General features: G+C 37.6%; 1 protein-coding gene across 2 annotated transcripts in view; it reads left to right on the plus strand.

Moving 5' to 3' along the window:
- Nucleotides 1–19,053: 19,053 nt before the first annotated feature.
- Nucleotides 19,054–25,094, plus strand: part of BCHE (butyrylcholinesterase) — a 58,313-nt gene continuing 52,272 nt past the window's right edge. For both annotated transcript variants that reach the window (XM_036352159.1, XM_036352158.1), the window contains exons 1-2: nt 19,054–19,168; nt 23,151–24,675. In XM_036352159.1, the coding sequence (XP_036208052.1) occupies nt 23,159–24,675 (1,517 nt within the window). In that variant the 5' untranslated portion in view covers nt 19,054–19,168; nt 23,151–23,158. The remainder of the gene's footprint in view (nt 19,169–23,150; nt 24,676–25,094) is intronic.

Here is a 25,094-nt window from a genome sequence, read left to right on the forward strand (position 1 = left end):
TCAAATAAATCATAATCCCTCACCACTCTGGCCTCATGCGTTCCTCCTTCAACCTAACAGTGAGCTTTCTGAATAGCGCCAGAAATCTTATGAAAGTTAGAATGATATATAAAGGAAAGACCTTAGCTATTCAACGTTAGAGGTGTATTTGTTACTTACAGGGATTATTATCAGTGCTACAGAGTCATTACCAATACCTAGAATAAAAATAAATAAATAAATAAATAAATAATAAATAAATAGATAGATAGATAGATAAACAGATAAATAAATACACAGTCATTTGAACACAAGGTCATGACCCTATAGGGAAAAACATAAAATCAAAGAAGAAACTGATTATTCAGAGAGAGAAAAAAAGAGAGGAAGAAGAAGGACATAGACAATAATCTTGAATGCTTCTGTATTAGACTTTGAATTCCCATCAAACTATGAAATCTCTTTTCAGGTACAGAATAGAATTTGCACAGACCAGACCCTAAGTGTTGTGGCCTAGAGAATTTTGAAGAGGTTGGAATTTGTAGGAAAAGACTGGTTTCTACATGCAGGCCAGAAGGAAAATGTGCAGCTGGTAATGTGGACATAAGTCACTTTAGAGGTGTCTTGGGAAGTCAGAGAAGAATCTTGAAATTTTTTTTAGGATAGGAAGACATTGGCATTCCTCTTAAATCAGATGCAATTGTGACTCACAACTGGATAATGAATACAACTGCTCAAAGAACACTTTGCCTGTGCTGGTGGCAAAGCCACCAGAGAAAGAAATGAATGTTCTTGCACCCACTGCAGTACTACTGAATCAGAAACTCTGGGAGTCGTGCCCAGAAGTCTGCTTTAACAAGCCCTTCAGGTAATTCTGATGCACAATTACTTTGAGAACCATTGTTTTAGTGTAAGACATAGTGTCCTCTACTGTTCCGATGTTGGGAAAATAGCAAGTGATATAAAAATCAAGTTTGACAACATTTAGCTTTCAACTTCTAGGATGAAATAGCACCCTTCCATATGATTAAGTGTCTTTTTCAAGGCAACAATATTTTACTGGGGTAGGATGAAATTGAGGTAATATTTTTGCAGATGAAAACAGAAGAATTCTATTCTCAATAATTTCAGTTGTAGCCTGGCTTCCATCCCCTTTAGAATAATGGGTTACCTTGTATCAAATAAAGTTCAATTACAGCCTAAATGAAGTAATTGTTGACCAATTTTAGGTTTCAAATTAGACATTACTTTTTAGTTTCCAAAAAAAAGAAATAGAGTTTGTTAATTTTTCTCTACATTTCAGAAACTGCTTCTCAAGTATCAAGATAAAATTTAGAGGTCCGAGCATAGCTTTGTGCCAAAGCCAAAGTGTAGAAAGGTTATAATCTATAAATATCAAGACAGCTTTACTGTGACTTAGAGTGATAGGAATATAAATATAGAGAATAGAAGACTTACTAAGACATTGACTAGGCCTCTGATAAGCGAGCAAAGCTCTCCCTTTGAGGTTGGGTGAGTTAAAATACCTGTAGGATAGGGCAAAGAACAATTTGAAAAGGAAGCCTTAGTACGTGAGGCACTTTAGAGCACAGAAGAGTAGAAGTAGCAGCTTGGCATTCATAGGCAGAAGGAGAGCTGGCGATGCAGCCACAGACATCTATCTCAGAGATTGCTTAAAACATGCAAGAGCTACAGATGCTCTTCAATCACTCTTTGAGCACATGGCAGTGCTGAGGAAAAGGTGGCCTGCAAGGTGTCTGAAGTTGGAATAAAGAAGCAGCAGAATCGTTAATCTTGTGATCTGAGGCAGTGGGGAGCTAAACAATCATCATCAGTGAGTACCAGCTTGATGGTCAAAACCAGGCCAAACCAGGTAGGTGCACATAAGCAGATAGTACTTCAGGAGTGACTTTCAGGGCAGGGTTCAGTGAGGACAAGATGAGCATGGATAATGCCTCCATGAAAATCAGAAAACTTGACTTTGAACAAAGGTATCAAACTAAAAAGTCAAGGTGAGAAAAGATCCTTTGGAGCAGAAAATGGCCTGCATAGTAAGCTTAAATTTTATGCTAACTGAATATTTAAGGGAAAGTAACTACTTTAATTTCAAATAAATCAAATTACATTTAATAAGCAAATGTAAGTGCCATGTTTTTTCTAGTAATCCTTCTTAGATCTTCCCAGGAAATCACTCTCTTACAGCAAGGGAGGCATTTAGATAAGGAGACCAATTTCGAGTCCAAATTGATATGATAGTTGCATTTTCAGTGGTTCTCAACCTTCCTAATGCCGTGACCCTTTAATACAGTTCCTCATGTTGTGGTGACCCCCAATTTCATTGTTACAAATTGAACATAATTAAAGCATAGTGATTAATCACAAAAACAATATGTAATTATATATGTTTTCTGATGGTCTTAAGCGACCCCTCTGAAAGGGTCGTCCGACCCCCAAAGGGGTAGCGACCTACAGGTTGAGAACTGCTGGATTTAAGTGAATACAAACTACTTGACTGATAGGCAATCCATGCTCATATAAAAGCAGAAATACACTGTATTTGTTGAAGTAGAATTCACTATTATACTAGCATCTTTTCATATACATTTCAGAAGAAGCTACAACAATCAAGAAGTTTCCGGGTAATAATTTTGAAAAATAAATATGACTTATTTACAGAAGCTAAGCTGAGTAACCGAGCATGTGTGTTTTTCAAATATTGGCATCCATTCTAAGGCCATCAGATATAGCTTATAGCCAAGGTTTGAGTGCAAACAATTCAAGATATTCTACACAAAATGATGGCAAATGTGATAAAAAATGCAGTCTATAAAAACAAGACATTCACAAAAGACATTCTTTGTGAAAAGATAACTCATTCTGACAGCTTGTGAATTTCAAAACTCTTCAGGCAATTCTATTTGCCATGGTCTCTGGCCCAATTTTATAATGTTAACTGATTATCACAAAAGGGTAGCTAAGGAGGCATTTTAAAAAGAGAGTTTGGATAATTTTGTGTTTGTAATGACAGAAAACAGCTTTAAAACTTTATATTAGACTTCTAGGTGCATAGACAAGGGAAGGCGATTATGCATTAAACAAAAGTTTCCAGCAAAACACCCCTGACTAAATAATTGAGACTGTACCTTCTCCTAGAACGAAAGTTTCCAAACAGTGCAGATTTAAAATTGCAGGCATAAACCTATTTAAAGGGCTTCATCATTCAGGCCTGCAAACATAGCATTGTCTTTGTCAATTTGTCTGTAGTTCATTCTGGTGGGTGACATTGTTCTTGAGTACTAATCAATTGATGTCTCCGTGCCATCTGGCATTCTGTGGCTAAGCACAGCTGCAGCCCTGTAAGGTGAAGTGTGAGTGGCAAGAAACAGGGTTTGTGTTCATCACGATGTCACAGTCCAAACGACAGAGCCAATAAATCCTTTGTATGTCAGGCTGATCCTATCAGGTGAAGAAATGCGTTGGCAATGCATCGAAGAAAATATGATGAAAAGTAATTACTCTGATGAGATTTTGAAAATCCTGTTTTGTTTATAGAATGACCTCATAAGAGAGGACACTTTTCTTCACTTGGGTTGAATATAATACAAGTCGTTAACAGCTAGATCATTACATGAAAGTATCTTACTTAAAACTCTGAGTCCATAGCATATTTATTCTTTATCACTAAGATATATGCATAATATATCTCATTGACTCATTTTTACCTATAAGCAAAGACCTATATAACTCGTCTTTAAATGTCTAAGAGTAAAAAGCAGCACTATTAGTAATTATGCAGAGAAAATAGGCATTTACCAGGAATATCCCAGACAAATATAGTACAAGTCTGCAATTGGAGAAAACTGATGCACATTAAATATTGTCAAATTCAAATAAAAGCTGAAGTTCTCATCAAAATGTTGTCAAAATACAACAAATAGTTGGCTTTGAAAACATCATAAATGATCAGCTATTATTAGTCTTGGGTATGGTGGAATTTTATACAAATTTCTGTCAAAGCAAGAATAGTAAAGTGTGGATTTCGTTTATAATTACCAGTGAATAAGAGCTATATCTATGGTGTGCCTGTATGTTCTTTGATGCCTCTCTTTGCCGTTTATGTCATGACTACCACAGTCAGCATAACCCACCTAGGGAATGCGTGACTGGATCAAGAACAACTTTCCAAATCTCATATTCCAGATCTTCTAATTGTATTCCTTAGAAAAAAAGAGATAAGTCTAACCTTCAAATAAATTGTTTCATTGAGTGTATCCAGCTGGAATAGAACTGGCTTAGAAAACACCTTGGGAAAAGGGCCTGACCAATCCCTCTAGTAGATAAACACCTATTACAGAGGAGTGATCGCAAAAGATATCGCCAGTGATGAGAAACATCTCCTGTGTTGTTGTTATTCTGTACTTTCTATTTCTAACAATGAAACTCTTAGGCAAATAGGCACACTATACATTTAAAATGATTTTGAGAAAGATTATGTTTTCTGCATTTATTTATCCACTAAAACAACTACCAAGTATTATACCATATCTACTGTGGTGCCAAGGAATGCATGAGATGCCGTGAATACAAAGATAAGCAAAATGACATCCATTTTATCAACTCAGGTACAAGAGGGTGACAAAAAATTAACACCTAGGGAACTATAATAAGCTATTTTCTCTAAAAATACTTTTCTTTTTTGTCTGATGGCCACTTATCCTGGCCATCAGACGTGTTAAAAAAAGATTACTTTTTTATGTCCATAAAGATTATACATCCATAGTCCTGACAATTACTGAATACAAATAAGTTAGATATGTATATCTATGTATGATTTGAGGATGAATATTTTGTAAGGTCTAGATAAGTCACCCTTTCAAGTCGTGTTTCTTGTAATACGCAGCACTGTATCTTATGTCATGTTGATCACTCAAACAGAGCCAGAAATCTGACATCAGAGCAATGATTATACAGGAAAGGGCCAAAGTGCCATCTGATGGGTTTAATGAGGAATTAAAAGGTGGAAATATTACTTGGAGGCAGCAAATTATCTTAATGTAAATTTTCTCATGTTCAGCAAAATAAGCTTCTCCTTATTTAGGAATATATTCTGAACACAGTTTCTTTGTATGATAAAATCTTCCTGAGAATGTGACCACCAAATACGAACAGACTGAAAAACAATTTTAAGATACAGATTGTACTAAGACATAGCGCGATTAATTATTAATTGCCTGGTTATAAATAGTAACTGCAGTCATGCACTGGCAATCCAGAGCTTAGCTAAATGTCAGACTATTTGGCAATACATTTGTAACCCAATTGAACAACATAGGTCGCTCTCAGCAGTTCGCACTTTCTGTATTGTGGCTTTGACTATTTTTCCCCCAAAAAAGGTTTAATTGTCGGTCTTTGCAAAGTCATCCTGGTATAATAAAATAAAGTTTAAAAGCAAAAGAAGGAAGGTATCTAGAAATACAGCAAAAAAAACTGTTAGGGGGGAAAAATGAAAGAAAAAAAAAATAGGAGAGATTACCCTGGGAAAGAAAGCAAGAATCTGTTGGGGAAAATGCCCACTGATTGCTCTTTTTAAACACTTGTCTCAGAAATCACTGTATGACTCCAAAATGTGCTCTTATAATGATCAAAATTATTTTATAAGATATTTTCATTTAAACATGTTGCATGCAAATCGGGAACTTTTTAAGTTAGTGAAGCGGGAAAAGTAAAATGCTAGTTTTCAACTCACACAATACAGTAGCATAACTATTTTATTTTATATTATATAAATCACTTTTTTTTCCTCCTCCTAGGCCCAGTTCTGCCTACTTTTGCAGTTGGTGTTTCTCTAGGGTACATGCGTACACACACACACACACACACACACACACACTTCAGATCATTGAAAAACAATGTCTCTCCTAACAAAACTAAGGATTCTCAGGAAGGATTTACACCTCACCACAAATATAGATCCTTCCTAAAAGTCATTCCTATACATGTGACTCCCCAGCATTTCCAGTTTTTTTTATTGATTTCAGACACAAAGGGAGAGGAAAAGAGATATAGGAACATCAATGATGAGAGAGAATCATCAAGCAGCTGCCTCCTGCATGCCCCCCACTGGGGATCGGGCCAGCAACCTGGCCATATGTACTTAACTGGAATCGAACCTGGGACCCTTCAGTCCACAGGCCAACACTCTATCCATGGAGCCAAACCAGCTAGGGCCCAGCATTTCCATTCTGCAGGAAGCTAATTCTAGCATGTCATAATTGCAAGAGTTTCATCAAAAGGTTGATGGAACTTGGGGACTCAACAAGGGCTGAGTCATTCACCTGTTGGGAATGGCTGAAGACATTTCCCTAAACCTGAAGAGGGATGATTATTTGCTTCCAAACAGCTCAGGGCATCTTAATCTACATGTTATTGCCTCCTACTGGCCAAACACCTGAACAGCCGTAGGCTAATTTCCCCCATTCTGACAATGCCTCTGTATATAAAACCTACCCTTTGAAGTGTATATCTCTGCCTCGCCTCAGGACAATTTGTGTTAATAAAAAAGCATAGGGTCCTGAGAGGAGCGGATCTTAGTTTCTTTTAATGCCTTTCAAAATTATATTTCGTCTATGGACTCTCTAAGTTACACACAGCCTTCTCCAGACTGCCGAACCCTTGTAGATGCTGGAACAAGAACCCCGGCGTATTCTTATGGCAGCTCTCCACATTTCTGTACTGTCTGCCTCTCATCTTATTTACCTTAACCCTCTCACACACAAAAAAAACCTCTTTGCTCCAGCATCTTCAAACTGCAACTTTTTTCTTTTTGTTGTCCTTAACCTATTTTGCCATAAAGCTCATATCATTTCAATCATGTCAAATGGTCAGCTTTACCTCATCTCCATTATCTAAAATAATTAACACAAGAGAAATACTCTTGTTAGTATTATGCTAAATGAAATAAGCCAGCCAGAGAAAGACAAGTACCACATGATCTCACTCATATGTGGAATCTAAAGAACAAAGTAAACTGATGGACAAAATAGACCCAGAGACATAGAAGCATGGGACAGACTGTGGAAACTCAGAGGGAAGGCAGGGATGGGTGGGTGGAGGGAAGAGATTAAACAAAGAATTTACATGCATACTAGAGGCCAAAAATTTGTGCACTGGGAGAGGGGTTCCTCAGCCCGGCCTGCACCCTCTCGCAATCTGGGAACCCTCGCTCCTTACCGCCCACCTGCTCACTGCTCTTTAGCACTGCCTCAGAGGCGGGAGAGGCTCCTGCCACTAACACTGCACCACCGCTGCACTCTCCAGCTGTGAGCCCAGCTTCTGGCTGAGCAGCGCTCCCCTTGTGGGATCACACTGACCACCAGGGGGCAGCTCCTGCATTGAGCGTCTGCCCCCTGGTGGTCAGTGCGCGTCATAGTGACTGGTTGTTCCACTGTTTGGTCGATTTGCATATTAGGCTTTTATTATATAGGATACGCATAACCCACGGACACAGAAAATAGTGTGGTTAAGGCCTGGGATGGGGGGGGTGGATGCAAGATAGAAGGGATCAATGGGTAAAAAAAGGGACATCTGTAATACTTTTAACAATAAAAATAAATTTACAAAACTCTTAGATCATCTGAGTATCTGAGGCGCAGGGTGGAATTTTTACTGTTCTTTACTTAAATTTTACTTTCTATTTGGGCATATATAAATAATAATTCTAAGAACAGTGCATTTGCAGTACAAAAAATTAGAAAATAAAGAGAACCAAACAATTACAAGTAAATTTTATATACTCACTAAAAGCAATAACCACCATTAATATCTTTTTTGAAAATTCTTTATTGTTTAAAGTATTACATGTCTCCTTTTCCCCCCCATTGACCTCTCCCAGGCCACTCCCACCCCCCAACACATGCCATCTCCCAACCCTACTGTCTTTGTCCTTGAGTTATGCTTATATGCATGCATATAAGTCCTTTGGCTGCTCTTTTACCCCTTTACTGCCACCCCGCCTTCCCTCTGAGATTGGATGGTCTGTTCGATGATTCTATGTCTCTGGATCTATTTTTGTTTTCACTTTATGTTGTTCACTATATTCCACAAATGAGTGAGATCATGTGATATTTATCTTTCTCCGAATGGCTTATTTCACTTAGCATAATGCTCTCCAGGTCCAGCCATGCTGTTTCAAATGGTAAGAGTCCATTCTTTTTTTACAGCAGCAAAGAATTCCATTGTGTAGATGTATCACAGTTTTTAATCCACTCATCTACTGATGGGCACTTAGGCTGTTTCCAAATCTTAGCTATTGTAAATTGTGCTGCTATGAACATAGGGGTGCGTGTATCCTTTCTGATTGGTGTTTCTAGTTTCTTGGGATATATTCCTAGAAGTGAAATTACTGGGTCAAATGGAAGTTCCATTTTTTATTTTTTGAGGAAATGCCATACTTTTCTACACAGTGACTACCCCAGTCTGCATTCCCACCAGCAGTGCAGGAGGGTTCCTTTCTCTCCAAATCCTCTCCAGCACTTGATGTTTGTTGATTTGTTGATGATAGCCATTCTGACAGGTGTGAGATGGTACCGCATTGTCATTTTGATTTATATCTCTTGGATGATTAGTGACTTTGAGCATGTTTTCATGTCTCTTGGCCTTCTGTATGTCCTCTTTCAAAAAGTGTCTGTTTAAGTCCTTTGCCCATTTTTGATTGGATTGTTTATCTTCCTTTTGTTAACTTGTATGAGTTCCCTATAAATTTTGGAGAATAAACCCTTGTCGGATATAACATTGGCAAATATGTTCTCCCATGCAGTGGGCTTCCTTGTTTTGTTGATGGTTTCTTTTGCTGTGCAGAAGCTTTTTATTTTGATGTAGTCTTATTGGTTTATTTTCACCTTAGTTTCCATTGTCCTAGGAGCTGTATTAGTAAAGATATTGCTAAGACAAATGTCTGCTATTTTGCTGCCTATGGCTTCTTCTAAGATTTTTATGGTTTCCTGTCTTACGTTTAAGTCCTTTATCCATTCTGAGTTTATTTTCTTGAATGGTATAAGTTGGTGGTCTATTTCTTTTTCTTTTTCTTTTTTTTTTTTGCATGTATCTGTCCAATTTTCCCAACACCATTTATTGAAGAGACTGCCTTGATTTCATTATATGCTCTTGCCTCCTTTGTCAAATATTAATTGTGCATGAATGCTTGAGTTGACTTCTGGGTTCTCTGTTCTGTTCCATTGGTCTATATGACTGTTCTTGTGCCAGTACCAGGCAGTTTTGAGAATAGTGGCTTTGCAATATAGCTTTATATCTGGTGATCCCCCAACTTTGTTCTTCTTTATCAGGATTGCAGTGGCTATTTGGAGTCTTTTTTGATCTCATATGAATTTTTGGAGAGTTTGTTCTAGGTCTGTGAAATATGCCATTGGTATTTTAATAGGATTGAATTGAATCTATAGATTTCTTTGGGTAGTATGGACATTTTAATGATGTTGATTCTACCAATCCAGGAACACAGTATATTCTTCCATTTGTTTAAGTCTTCTTCTATCTCTTTTTTCAACATTCTATAGTTTTCTGAGTACAATATCATACTCAATGGGCAAAAACTAAAACTATTTCCCCTAAGAACAGGGACAGATCAGGTATGCCTACTTTCACCACTCCTGTTCTACATAATACTGGAAGTGCTAGCCTTAGCAACCATGTCCTTCCAAATCTGTGTGTGTGTGTTTTTGTGCAGACCATAATGAGATCATATTTTCATAATTTTCTGTGGCCTACATTTTAATCAAGGATTTTCACCACAGTTATTCTCATGTAATCTAATAACCCAAAATTATTCATATTTCCAAAACTGACCCCCAAAATATCCTTTCTGAAATTCAAACCCATTTCTCATCTGGACCATGCACTGCATCTGATTTGGTCCCTGACATGTTATCTAGTCTTGCACAGAACCTTGCTTCACTCTTTAGATGAAATGACCAGGCCAGAATGCTCCACTTTTAGGAGTTTCCTAATTACTTCATTGTGATATAATTTATTTTGTTCATTTACTTTCTTTATTTCATATAAAGTGTAAGTCATATCTTAAAACTTGATGTAAAAGATCAATTTAAAAATTTAGGTAGACTAAGTGCTGTTGTATGCCCAATATTCCATTGATTCCATCATCCATGATGCTACATTTTACCCTTTGCTTAAGTTATGAAATCCTGAATGTAATCTGTGTGGTGTCTCAGGAATATAGAATGTCCAGTTCTCCATCAATTATATACCTACAGATTTTAATATAAATTGTTAATTCTTGTCTGAATTAATATTTTTATTAGGGTTTTTGATTTTTTTGTTTCTAACATATTATTCCTTCTGCATATATTAGACATAGTCTTTAAATTAGAGTTGCACTTTAGTAACAGAGCTATTTAATTTTGTATTCTATTTATTAGACTGTTGATTTAATACCTTTATATTTACAGCCAGAGAGCAGGTGATTTCCATAGATCTAAGAGGAGTATTTAGAATTAAAGGAGTATGATGCTGGAAAATAACAGTAAAATAATTCAGAAAAAATAATAGGCATATATATATATATATATATATATATATATATATATATATACATACATACTATCATCTTATATAACAAAAGCCTAATATGCTAAGTGTCTGATTATCCAGTCGCCTGTTCAACCAATCAAAGCATAATATGCTAAGGCAGGTCAAACACTCACTATGACATGCACTGACCACCAGGGGGCAGATGCTCCAACTGGTAGGTTAGCTTGCTGCTGGGGTCCAGCTGATCGGGACTGAGCAAGATGGGCTGGACATGCCCTAGAGCCCTCCTGCGGCCCCTCCCTGGCTGGCCAACCTCCCGCATTCTTCTCTGGCCCTGATTGTGGGTGGCTGAGTGGGAGGTAATCAACCAAAGACCATCCTATATAATAAAAGGCTAATATGCAAATTGACCAAATGGCAGAACAACCAGTCACTATGACATACACTGACCACCAGGGGGCAGATGCCCTACACTCAGCCAGAAGCCCAGCTCACAGCTGGCAAGCGCAACTGTGTTGACGGGAGCCACTCCTGCCTCCACGGCAAAGCTAAGGGTGTCCAACTGCCAGCCTACAGGCCTAAGCCATCAGTTGGACATTCCCTGAGGGTTCCTGGACTGCAAGAGGGCTCAGGCTGGGCTGAGGTACCCCACCAAGTGTATGAATTTCATGCTCTGGGCCTCTAATATACATATATATGAAGAAAAAGATCATGATATTGAAAATGGGTCAAAATATTACATGTGGTGACTCTGGATAAAGGTATATGAGAATTATTTATATTGTTTTAAAACTTTTCTATAAGTTGAACATTACCTACACTAATAAAAGAGAAAAATGGTAATTGGCGTACGGCGCTACCCTTTTCATTGGCTAATCAGGGCTCTATGCAAATTAACTGCCAACTAAGATTGGCAGTTAACTGCGAACAAGATGGCGGTTAATTTGCATATGTAGGCACAATGCAGGGAGGCGAAAGGGAAAGCAGGAAGAAGCCCCTTGCCACTGACAGTGATCGGAAACCCAGGGGGGAGCTAAGAGCTGGGGGGCAGGGCAAAGGCGGCCCCAGGGCCGCCTTTGCCCTGCCCCCCAGCCATGATCGGAGAATCAGGTGCCTTTGCCGCCCTGGCCAGTGATAGCAGGAAGTAGGGGTGGAGCCAGCGATGGGAGCTGGGCATGGTCGAAGCTGGCAGTCCCAGGAGCTAGGGGTCCCTTGCCTGGGCCTAAAGCGAAGCCCACGATCGTGGCGCCACTGCAGCTGCGGGTCCCCACTGCCCGGACCGGATGCCTCAGCCAGAGGCATCCTGCAGGGGCAGGGGCGGAGCCTGCAACCGCGGGGAGCTGGGGGTCCCCTGCCCAGGCCTGACACCTCTGCTGGAGGTCTCAGGCCTGGTCAAGGGGCCGATCCGGTGATTGGTGATTGGAGGGTGATGAGGGTCAACTCCTCTGGCTGAGGCATCAGGCCTGGGCGGGGGGTGGAGCCGGGGATTGGAGGGATATGATGGTCCCCTTGCCCAGGCCTGAAGCCTGGGTCAGAGGCGTCAGGCTTGGGCGGGGGGTGGAACAAGCGATCAGAGGGAGATGGGGGTCCCCTGCCCAGGCATGATTCCTGGGCCGGAGGCCTCAGGCCTGGGCAGGGGCCAGAGCCAGTGATTGGGGGGAGATGGGGGTCCTCTGTCCAAGCCTGACACCTCTGGCGGAGGCGTCAGGCCTGGGCAAGGGGCCGATCAGGCGATCGGAGGGTGATGGGGGTCAACGCCTGAGGGCTCCCAGTATGTGAGAGGGGGCAGGCTGGGTTGAGGGACACTCCCCCCCCACACACACACACCCAGTGCACGAATTTCGTGCACCAGGCCCCTAATATCTAAATAAAAAGTTAACTTTTTGGAAACTAATAATAAACACATGAAAATATGATTGCTCACAGTAATAAGCAAATGAATTAAATGTAAAGTCATAGTTTACCAAATGAAACAAAAATGGGAAATATATAATAATCAATTGTATTTTTTATTTAATAGAATTTATATTTCAGAGAAGTTTTAGGTTCACAGCAAAACAGAGTAAAGTGCAGAGATTTCCCATATTTTTCCTGTGCCCACACATGCACAGCATTCCCCGTTACCAACATTCCTCTACCACAGTGGTACACTTGTTACAATGGGTGAACCTATATTGACACATCATCACCCAAAGTCCGTCGTATACATTAGGGTTCAATATTGGTACTCTACATTCTTTGTGTTTGCACAATATATATAATAACTTGTATCCATCATGATACTAGCATCAGAGTATGATCTTATATCCTAGTATTAGTGCCCTAAAAAATATTCTCTGATCCACCTATGTATCCTTCCCTCCATCTAAAACCTAGCAACTACTGACATTTTTAATTATATCTTTAGTTTAACCTTTCCAGAATATCATATAGTTGAAATCATTAGAGTCTGTAGCCTTCTTGCACTTAGTGATATGCATTTCAGTTTCCTCCATGCCTTTTCATGGCTTGATAGCTCTTTTGTTCCCCATTGCATTTATTGGGTAACATTGATTAATAAAATTATCTGTATATTTTAATATGTATTTATTGATTTCAGAGAAAGGAAGGGAGATAGAAACATCAATGATGAGAGAGAATCACTGATGGACTGCCTCCTGCACATCCCTACTGGGATCAAACCTGTAATCCAGGCATGTGACCTAACCAGGAATCAAACTGTGACCTTGTGGCTCATGGGTCGATTCTGGGCTATCATCTGTATATTGCATTGTGTGCCCATCACACAAAGTCAAGTCTTCTTCCTTCACCACATATTTGACACCCTGTACTAGGCCCCCTCCCCTTTCCCCCTGGTAACCATCATACTGTTGTCTGTCTTTTGAGTATGAAGGAAATGCACATTTTCTTAGACTGCTGATGGGAGTATAAATTGATAATCTGTTGTGCTGGTAGTTAGTCATATGTATCTTAGCCATAAAAGTATACATACCTTTGGAAAAATTCTGATTTAAGCAATTATTTCATGAAACATAAGAAATATATTAATATATTTATAATTGTCATGTCTATTTTTTTAAATTTAATCCTCACCTGAGGCTATTTTCCATTGATTTTTAGAGAGAGTGGAATGGAGGGAGGGTGGGAGGGAAGGAGAGAGAGAGATAGAGAGATAGAGAGAGAGAGAGAGAGAGCGGGAGGGAGAGAGATGTGAGAGAGACCCATTGATTAGTTGCCTCCTGCATACATTCGAACTGGGGCCAGGATCAAACCTGCAACCCAGGTATGTGCCCTTGACCAGAATCGAACCCAAAACCCTTCAGTACACAGGCTGACGCTCTAATCACTGAGAAACAGGGCCAAGACTCTTACGTCCATTTTTATATTATTATTTCCTTGACATATTTAAAACAATCTACCTTCACAACAAAAATGAGTTAGGTAAATTATAGAGCATCCATAAAACTGATTAATGTGCTGGCAATAAAATTAAAGAAAAATATTTGACAATGTCAATTATATGAAAGTAGACCACAAAATATTATATTTGACACATTTCCAAATTAGTTTAAAGTAAAAGCTGTAATTCAGAGTGATTAAGTAGGAGAACAAAAATAAACCTTATACACAATGGAATAACAGTTTCCTGAGGAGCCAGGCCCCAGAACTCTGCCTCTCAGACTGTAGTCTGACTCATCGCACGTAGGAGGCCAGTTTAAAAGCTCCCATATCCAGCTCCGTGAAAGCCCAAGCCCAAGGATCAGGGCCAAATCTGGATTTCTAAAGAGCGATTGGATTGATTCCGTGGCATGCTAACTTATAATTTTTTCTGAGGGTAGAACTCCAAGATTAATCAAGTGTTTGGCAAGAATAAATTTAAGCCAATTCAATAAATTAGTTTACAAGCAAAGAAAAGTGCTGCTTCTCTCTCTCTCTTTCCTCATGTTTTTTAAAAAGTGTGTTTTTCTTTCTTTGCTCAATCCCTGCATACTTTAGTTTCAGAGTTTATTTCCTTACTTTGATTCTCCTGCCCTTGTAACTTTGATGCAAATCAGCTTTACCACGTTTCCTCAGAAGTTGTGACTTTACTTTTTATCATATTATTGCTCTTAGAGTCTAGTGTTCTAGACTCTAACCAAGTTGTTGGTTTCTCTAAACCTCATTCCAGAACTTCTTTAGATGGTCTTCCTTTATCCCTGTATAAATAGCACAAGGCTACTTCAGACTCCCCACCATTCACTCTCCTTTAACTCCAAATGATCTTTGTTCATCTCTTACTGATTTCACTGACTGTAGGCACTTCCATAACAGCTACCACTATACTATTAAACAATTGTATTGCCTCTAGAGCAGGGCTCACTTCTAAAAATCTGTCAATAAATTGACCTTAAAACCTGCCACATCTAGGTGTGACTATCTAGTCTTTTATCTCCAGAGATTTATTCAGATTTACTCTGGTTAAGAACATTGTCTCTTTTTGCAGGAATTGTTGAAAACCTATGATTATTTGACAGTTTTGAGAGGTCTTAGAAGACTGCAGAAACCCCCACACTATTTTGTACTAGACATACTGAGTTATTATGGAAAATCGCATTAAGCAAATAAGAAAAAGTTGCACTTAAATATCCATATACAATAAGGCCAATTGTAATAGTGTTTCCATCCTATCTAATAATAGACAAACATGGTAATTAACTGTACCTTTGCTATTCCTCCCATGGGCTAATCAGCATGAAATGCAAATTAACCACCAACAAAGATGGCAGCTAATTTGCATACTGTAGGCAGATCCCGCTCGCTGCCCCACCTGGAGCTGGCAGCAGCCTGATCCAACACCACTGGCCGCCCCAGCGCGTGATCCAGGCCTGCCATGTGTGGGGGGCAGGGCAGGCGGCAGCAAGATCCCCAGCCGCTGCCCGCCCCAGCGCGGGATCTGGGCCTGCCATCTGCAACCTGGGGAGACGGGGCAGACACCGCGGGATTGGGCGTGCCATCTGCCACCAGGGGAGAGGGCCTAAGCCAGCAGGTGGTTATCTCCCGAGGGGTCCCAGACTGTGAGAGGGCACAGGTTGGGCTGAGGGGACCTCCCTCCCCTGCCAGTGCACAAATTTTGTGCACTGGGCTTCTAGCAAAATTATATTAGAAGATAGTTTTATTACCTGTGTGATTTTTCACAAGTTACTTAAACCCTTTGTGGTTAAATATCCAGAACCATAAAATAGGAATTACAATAGCACTTACTTAAAAGGTAGTTTTGAGTTTTAAATAAGTTAATATATTAAAATATATTCAAAGAGTTTCGCCTGGCTGGTGTTGCTTAGTGGTTGAACATTGTCCTATGCACCAAGAGGTCACTGGTGCGATTCCTGGTCAGGGCACATGCAGGAGGCAGTTGATCAATGTTTCTCTCTCATTGATGTTTCTATCTCTCCCTCCCTCTCCTTCCCCTTTGCTCTGAAAAATTAATAAAGACATTAATATGAATGTGTATTCATGAGTTTATATATGACATGAATATATATATATGTATACATATATATATATTCAATGAGTTTAGAACAGCATGTTCACAAAGTAGTTAAAATTATGATTGTCATCCCATAAGTAAAAAATGGTGCAAACTCATTGATAATAAATCATTAAATCATTAAAATTTTTAAATAAAATTAATATGAAATACATTGAAAACAGGAAACAAAATTATGATAACCTATTTGATTATTGCTACATATAGCTCTGTAACTATAACAATGTACATATATTTAAAAACTAAAATAACATATATCATATTATCATTTTTATCTCTGTGATATGTAAAATGTAGGAACATTCATTTTTTCTTTAAAGAAGGCATTGCTCTCTTGTAAAAGTCTACTAATAAAATATTAGGACATTTTTGTGGCATCAGTGTGTAAGGAAGACTAATATATACTACAAATTATAATTTCCTACATCGTCTCAAATTCCCTTGAATGCTACTATTGAGAAAACAACTAGTCCAGTGGTAATTAAGTTACACTAAACCTTAAAAGCAAAAAGTCTCTGCAATAGGCTAACTGGAACTAATTATGGTCAAGACCATCATGGCTGTCTTGCCTAAATTTCAACATATTTTGTTGCAAAATGTGAGCAGAGTTAAATCAGTGTTGAGCGGTGTGGTGTTTCAGCAGTGTCACTCACAAGGCGTGCTCAACATCTAACAGCATGATCATCTAACCATCAGGCTGTCAGGTAACACTTGTCTACTAACCCTGAAATGAGGCCCACAGCCTGTGATCTACATCCTCCTGCTGGATATGAGTGCATAAATGATGACATAGGACAGAAGCAAACAGCAGATGTATGTTCAGCCACAAAAAAAGAAACCCTCAAATAAGACAAAGAAACAATGCACTGAAATAAAGCATCATAGAATCTGGCACAGCCAAAAAAATCATGAGAGAAAATGAACTGAAAGGACAGTAGCCAAGCAAAACTTGAGCAGAGGAAAAATTGTCAGGTGTTGTAACCAGTTGCTGTTATCCAGTTGAAGTGTGTTAAAAATAAAAATCTGCTTATAACAGATTATTGTTTAGCTTCTAGTTTAAAATAAAAATAAAATATGTGTATATATGTGATGTATTTTACACAGTAGTGAGTGGATATTAGGAATTAGGAGCATACCAAATGCTCTGTTGAATTCGCTAACATCTAAAACATCCCTCAACAATTGCAGAATTTGAGACAAAGACCAATCACATGTTAACCCAAAAATCAGTGCAGTGGAGCTGTGTTGGAGAGAGTAATTTTTACATTTGGATAAAAAATCACATATATTAAATGAATGAATTTTTTTTTCATGTGGGCCATAAGAATGACTGCATTTGTCAGTGTGGCTCAGTGGTTGAGCATGGACCTAAGGGCCAGGAGGTCACAGTTCTATTCTTGGTCAGGGCACATGCCTGGGTTGCAGGCTCAATCCCCATTAGGGGGCATGCAGGAGGCAGCCGACCAATGACTCTCTCTCATCATTGATGTTTCTATCTCTCTTCCTCTCTTCAATCCATAAAAACATATATTTTTTTTAAAAAAGAACGACTACCTTTTAAACAAAAATGCCATCTCTTTACAAAACATTGCATAATTGTCAGTGTACTATTTAAATATTTTTCCTTCTTTGGTCCATGTATTCTGCAACTTTTGTGTAACTAGGTTGTCATTTCATCAACTATATTCCAAATACATTACAAATTATTATGATTGTGAAGTATGAAGTGTATTATCTAACAGATATCGCTTAAGAACCAATTTTCCCCAAATAGATAACTTTGAGATCAAGATGGATATTATCTTGGAAACAGTTAACGTGAAATAACATCAGACAAATCTAGGTTAACATTCTGATTCTAACAGCTACTAGTGACAAGATATATAGCAAGTTTCTGATCTTTATAATTCTGATCTTCATCAACTAATATTGTAGTTAATAATATTTAACACATATATTTGTTGGAGTAAAATAATTTATGGAAATTGTCAATTACAATGACTGGCATAAGGTAGAATCAATAACATGACAGTTCTTATATTGCATGTTTGAACTCTTAAACAATATTAAAAAGCAAAAATGGGCTTACCTACAATTACTGTCTGCTGGTTACTCCATTGTGAGCCAATATGAGTGAGAAAATTAAAAGCTAAAGCATTTAGTATTTGCAAAATATGAAGAATGTAACTGCATTGAAAAGTCAGGCATTAAACCGTTAATTTGTTTTTCATTTTTCCAAAGTTCTAATTCGAGAAAAATAAGCCTGAAAGACATAAACACATTCTCAAGAACTTGCACACTTCCAGGTGATAAATGTGTCTTTTCCATAGAGTTTGGTACATTGTTTTTGGCATTTTTCTTGTCTTGACCAGAAAACCCTGGCTTCTTAATACATGTGACTGCCTGCAGAGCCCCTGAAAAGAAAATTACTGAGCCTTAAATAAGTGTTGAGGTGTGAGGGTTGAAAGGACATACATATAAGAGACATTCATTCAGTTAATGTAGTTAATCTTTGTGTTTTCATATCTTTACCTGCCCAGTAATTGTTTCCTAATTTATCTTTTACATTACTTTATGATTGGAACAGATTGAAGGTACAGAGATTTCAATAACAGCGTTTTTTAGAACAACATGTTCATCTTTAAATCTTAAACTCAGCATAAGAAAAAATATATAATCTATAAAAGAGGGAAACAAATCTTTAAAAGTTTGGGTAGTGTTAAAAAACACACACACACACGCACACACGTTCATTTTCTGTTCAATTTCAGCTTCTTTTAAAGAAGCTTCTATTTCTTTATTTCTTCCGTCTTAGATAAGTGCCTGCAATCTTAAGCCATGATTCCGGTAATATTGTTGTAAATGGATCACGATTGCATTCATACCATTAGCCTCTGAACAGATGTCAGAAAGTAAAGATTGGCTGCTTCCAGAGCTAGTAGCTGCTGCCAAGTCTCGCGAGCTTTGTCAGTAACAGTTGATTGTAATGTCAGTGCAGTCCAATTTACAGGCTGGAGCAGCAGCTGCATACCGCATTTCCCTGAAGTAATACATGATTTCCACGCCTTGCAAACTTTATCATCTTTTGTTGCAGTGAGTCGGGTAAGTTGCTCTGAATTTACATCTTTGTATAGAAATGCAAGTTTCTGTGAAACTCATTCTGTAGCAGGATCCTGATCCCTTCACGTGTTTGCTGTGCCTCTTTGGTGCTCTGTGGGGGGACAGTCATTGCAAAAACACAGAGGAGGCAAGTGCACAGGCACCTGCTTCAAATCTTTATATTATTCAGGCAACACAGGCTGAGTCCATTTAACTGCTGAGGAAACAGTGAGTTTATTTAACTTTGTATAAAGAACCGTAGCACTTGTGGAATCATTGTTGTGTAAGTTCTTAGTGTACTCCCCAAGCAAAAACGGTTTACACTATTTTACCCTTAAATACACTGTTTAGTGAATTTCTCCTTAAAATAGTTTTAAAAAGGTGTTCTTAGACTAGTTTTACTCTATTTTCCTAAGTTGCATGAAACGAATAGTTCTCTTATTGTCTGGCATGACAGGGTACTTTTCTTAATCAACACTTTACCATCTGAAACTTTAACAGTATCAACTGGCAAAGGAAAGGTCTAAGTTTCTTATATCTAAAAGGAAAATCTATTTCCTAATTTGATTTACAAAATGTGCCCCGTTTTTCTTGTTTGTCCTCTTTCAATATGTGTGTAAATTATAGCAAAATATTTTACATTTGCTATGATTTTTATTATTATATAGACTATAAGCAAATATAGACTTCTGCCCATATTTTAATCTTGTAAACTTACCTTGATTTTGATGATGTCAGTACTTTTTTCACCAGAAGATTAAGCATTAAGTATAAATTGTATGAATGATTAAAAGCAAACTAAATGTGAAAAAAAAATATTTCATTGTTTATGGGTTCTATTTGTATTATTATTTTCAGATTTAAGAGTATGCCTTTCAAATGCTTATGAATATAATGCATGATAATAAACTCAATTTGGAGCTACTATTACTAGCCTGTGTAACACCTCCTTTCATAATATAAACTGTAGTTCACCTGTATAAATAGTTACCTTTTTAAGGATGAGCATGAACTTCTAGAGTGTGGCTTTATCCTTTAAATAAAAATATTTAGAATCTCTGTGAATTTGAAGTAACATGGCCTTTTGGATGCCAAATAAAATTTCTAATCAGATTTACAAAGTTCTGTTTCATTCTCCTAGATTTGTTGTTACTGTTTGTTTATAATGTCCTGCTTCTTTAATTGTAAGAAAATTATAATTGTATAGACGTCAACCCAAAAACAAATTCACCTTTCAAAGAGACTCAAGCTATCTCTCTAACATTAAACGTTCAAATTATTCACACAGTGAAAAGTTTGTAACTGTTCCTCCCGACTGAGGATACAGATCTTATGTTGCTGACACCTAATAAAGATTCTTCTATCTGCATACATCCTTTTAGTACCTCATGTGCATCTGAAGAATCTCTGAAAGACTGTGGTATAGTCTATTTATAAATAGACTGCCTCAGTTCCCACTTCACTTAGCCTGCAACAAAACAAGCTTTCTAGGTTTGGTATAAAGGCTTAGTTGTTTTAACTTGACCAAATTCACTTTAGCAGTGTATGTGCTAGATCATATTATCCAAGTAGCTGTTTTACCAGTATTTTAAGGGCTATTATTTTTATAAAGAAATATATATTCTATTATAACTATTTAAAATACTGGAAAATTATACTCAGAAAAAACTATTAACAATATTTGCTTGACCATTCTCTAAGAAGTCCTTTGCTGGCCAATTATTTTGAAAATTTGGTTGATACTCAATTATGGAACATATGTGGGTATATATTGCTCTTTATAGCAATCGTTTTCTAGCACCCATATCTTCTACTGTAACATTACAATTTTCTTTTGAAAATTGGTCAAAAAATTCTGATACTACTTTTAAAATTGAAATAAAAATGCAAAATGAAGGAAATTTCTTTTTACCTTTTTTATTTTGAAAGTTATATTTTTAAAAGTTTATAATGTTTTCTCAAAATTTCCAGTAGATTTTTATATCCTGGAGCATATTATAAACTTTGAATACTATGGTATTTATCTTTCAGATTTCCTCCCTTCTCACTACCATCATTCATTTCCTTTTGTAGTTCCAAACATAATTCCTGCCTTTCTTTCAAATGTTATACATTATTACAATAAGCTAACTGATCTAAATTCAGATAATTTGTTGTACTTAGCATGAAAATTCACACCAGTTTTTATGATAAACACGTTAAGTATTCTTAATGTTCAAAGTGTTTATTTAATGTGATAGTAGTCAATTTGTACCAGAATTAATAAGAGAACAATTGTGTCTTATTGAATATTTTAATTATTAATAAGGATTTAGAGATATAGACTAACATTTTCATAGCCACCTTCAATTATTTCTCTTTAGAATGTTTAATCATGTGATCGCATATATTAAAAATATAAACATTTCTTAATGGTAAAACTACAGAGCAACAAGTTAAGTTTGAGAATAACGGATTATGAAAAGGACAAAATAATGTTTATTTAAATAAATACTGCAGCTATATATAAAAATATTTACTTATACTAACAATGAGTATGTGGACAAATGCATCTTTTAGTATTAAAATTTAGATTTAAGAATATTGTATGTAACACTCTCCAGTAGGTAACATGAAGGTGAATTAGACTTATATTGACCATGCTAACACATTTAACCTCACTAGTCGCACATACTTTAATAAATCAAATTAACAGATATTGAATAATCCCTGAGTATAAAAGTTTTTCTAAATCAGCATCTTCTCCCATGTGCTATATTATTAGCAACTGGTTCTCTCCATTGACATTATAATTCAGGTAGAGAAGACCTCCTGATTATTTAATATCAGAGAAATTAACTGGTCTCCTATATAATAAAAGCCTAATATGCTAAGTGCCTGGTCGTCTGGTCATCCGTTCAACCAATCAAAGCATTTTGTAATATGCTAATGATATGCTAAGGCCACTCAACCACTCGCTATGATGTGCACTGGCCACCAGGGGGCAGACGCTCCAACTGGTAGGTTAGCTTGCTACTGGGGTTTGGCCGATCAGACTGATCAAGACCTCCCACGGCCCCTCCCCAGCTGGCCAACTTCCAGTGTCCCTCCCCAACCCTGATCATGCACCGGTGGGGTCCCTCAGCCTGGCCTCTGCCCTCTCACAATCCGGGATTCCTCGGGGGATATCAGAGAGCCGGTTTCAGCCCTATCCCACAGGCCAGGCTGAGGGACCCTACTGGTGCATGAATTTGTGCACCAGGCCTCTAGTATATACCCAGAACTCTACTTCCAATTTTTCTTGTATAGGTCTTATAATGATAACAGATTTGTTAGTTTTCATACTGTATAGGATAAAAGGCAACTATTTTATGTTACTTAACAGGCAATGAATAGATTGTCCAAAATCTCTTCTGAGCATAGACTGAGATTGAATGGAGGAAGAACCCACTAAGCAAAAAGGACCACAGAGGGATTATGGAAACTGAAAAAGACAATAAAAGACTAAGGTCCTTAAAGCTTCTTAACCTACTTCACATTTCTGTCAAGAACCAGCCAGCATGTACATATTTCAGAGAATACATGGGCTTGTATTTTCTCCTCTAACCAAAGTAGAAATTTTATCTGTAATAAATAGACTACCGTTAAATGCTACTTATGGTGGGGCTGTGTATGGTAAGAAGTATATATACATGCTTGAAATAAATATCCCTTATAAAATGCTAAATCTTCCTTGCAAAAGTTTTATAATGATTTTTTTCAAAATGAAATAGTGTCTACTTTTCATTCCACTATTTGTTTTTGAAATTGAAAACTAAAATATTTCCAACTGTTTCTTATCTGTTTTTTTGTTTTTTTACATAAACCTTTGTAGTGGTCCAAGATTTATTAGTTTTCATCATTTGTATGATTAATTAGAAGCACTACACTTTAGTTTGTTATTATCAATAAAACATAATGCCAGATGTATAAGGCTGTTAAAACTTCCTACTTACCTCTCTTTCAGAAACCAATATGCAGAGCAAGGGTACAATCGTATGCACCCAACTTCTTTTTATGTTTCTTCTGCTCTGGATGCTTATTGGGAAATCACACACTGAAGAAGACATCATCATTACAACCAAGAATGGTAAAGTCAGAGGGATGAACTTGTCAGTTCTTGGGGGCACAGTAACAGCCTTCCTTGGAATTCCCTATGCACAGCCACCTCTTGGCAGACTTCGGTTCAAAAAGCCACAATCCTTGACCAAGTGGACCAATATTTGGAATGCCACAAAATATGCAAATTCTTGCTATCAGAACACAGATCAAAGTTTTCCAGGCTTCCTGGGATCCGAGATGTGGAATCCAAATACTGACCTCAGTGAAGACTGTTTATATCTGAATGTATGGATTCCAGTACCTAAACCAAAAAACGCTACTGTAATGGTATGGATTTACGGGGGTGGTTTTCAAACTGGAACATCATCTTTACCTGTTTATGATGGCAAATTCCTGGCACGAGTTGAGAGAGTTATTGTAGTTTCAATGAACTATAGGGTGGGTGCCCTAGGATTTTTAGCTTTACCAGGAAATTCAGAGGCACCAGGGAACATGGGCTTGTTTGACCAACAGTTGGCACTTCAATGGGTCCAAAAAAATATAGCAGCCTTTGGTGGAAATCCTAAAAGTGTAACTCTCTTCGGAGAAAGTGCAGGGGCAGCTTCAGCTAGCCTTCACCTACTTTCCCCTAGAAGCCACCCATTGTTTACCAGAGCAATTCTGCAAAGTGGGTCTGCTAATGCTCCTTGGGCAGTAACATCTCTGGATGAAGCTAAGAACAGAACATTGACCTTAGCTAAATTTACTGGTTGCTTTAGAGAAAATGAGACGGAGATCATCAAATGCCTTCGAAATAAAGACCCCCAGGAAATTCTTCTGAATGAAGTATTTGTTGTCCCCTATGATACTCTCTTGTCAGTAAGTTTTGGCCCAACTGTGGATGGTGATTTTCTCACTGACATGCCAGACACACTACTCCAACTTGGACAGTTCAAAAAAACCCAGATCTTGGTGGGTGTTAATAAAGATGAAGGGACAGCATTTTTAGTATATGGTGCCCCTGGTTTCAGCAAAGATAACAACAGTATCATTACTAGAAAAGAATTTCAAGAAAGTTTAAAAATATTTTTTCGAGGAGTGAGTGAATTTGGAAGGGAATCCATCCTTTTCCATTACATGGACTGGTTAGATGATCAAAGAGCTGAAAACTACCGTGAGGCCTTGGATGATGTTGTGGGGGATTACAATTTCATATGCCCTGCCTTAGAGTTCACCAAGAAGTTCTCAGACTTGGGAAATAATGCCTTTTTCTACTATTTTGAACACCGATCCTCCAAACTTCCTTGGCCTGAATGGATGGGAGTGATGCATGGTTATGAAATTGAATTTGTCTTTGGTTTACCTCTGGAAAGAAGAGTAAATTACACAAAAGCTGAAGAAATTTTGAGTAGATCCATAATGAAACACTGGGCAAATTTTGCAAAATATGGGTAAGTGGCCATTGTTGTAATTGTTCTTATTTTGTTTTGTTTGTTTTGTTTTGCTGAGCTTTGCTGGGTGCTTGGTGTAGACTTCATTAAAAGCACAGAAACATTTTCAATATTTATTCTTTTTGTACTTTAGCTGATTTTGTGTTTTACTATGTAGTGAATTTCAATTCCTTGCATCAGCATGCCTGAAAGAGATCATCAAAGAACTTTTATGAAAAATAATTTCTGATAATGTTTCCAAAATACCACATAGCACTTTAGCAATCTAAGACAGAGTTGGTATGGAAATAGATGTGTAGCTTGAGAAATAAGATTACTGTGAGCATGCCTTTTAACCTGAAAGTTCTTAATGTTCATTGGTTTAGAAAAGAATAGAAATGTATCTTTTCATTCTCTTAAGCATGGGAACAGTGGTACCC

This window comes from Myotis myotis, unplaced genomic scaffold (genome assembly GCF_014108235.1).
Source record: "Myotis myotis isolate mMyoMyo1 unplaced genomic scaffold, mMyoMyo1.p scaffold_m19_p_2, whole genome shotgun sequence".
Lineage (NCBI taxonomy): Eukaryota > Metazoa > Chordata > Mammalia > Chiroptera > Vespertilionidae > Myotis > Myotis myotis.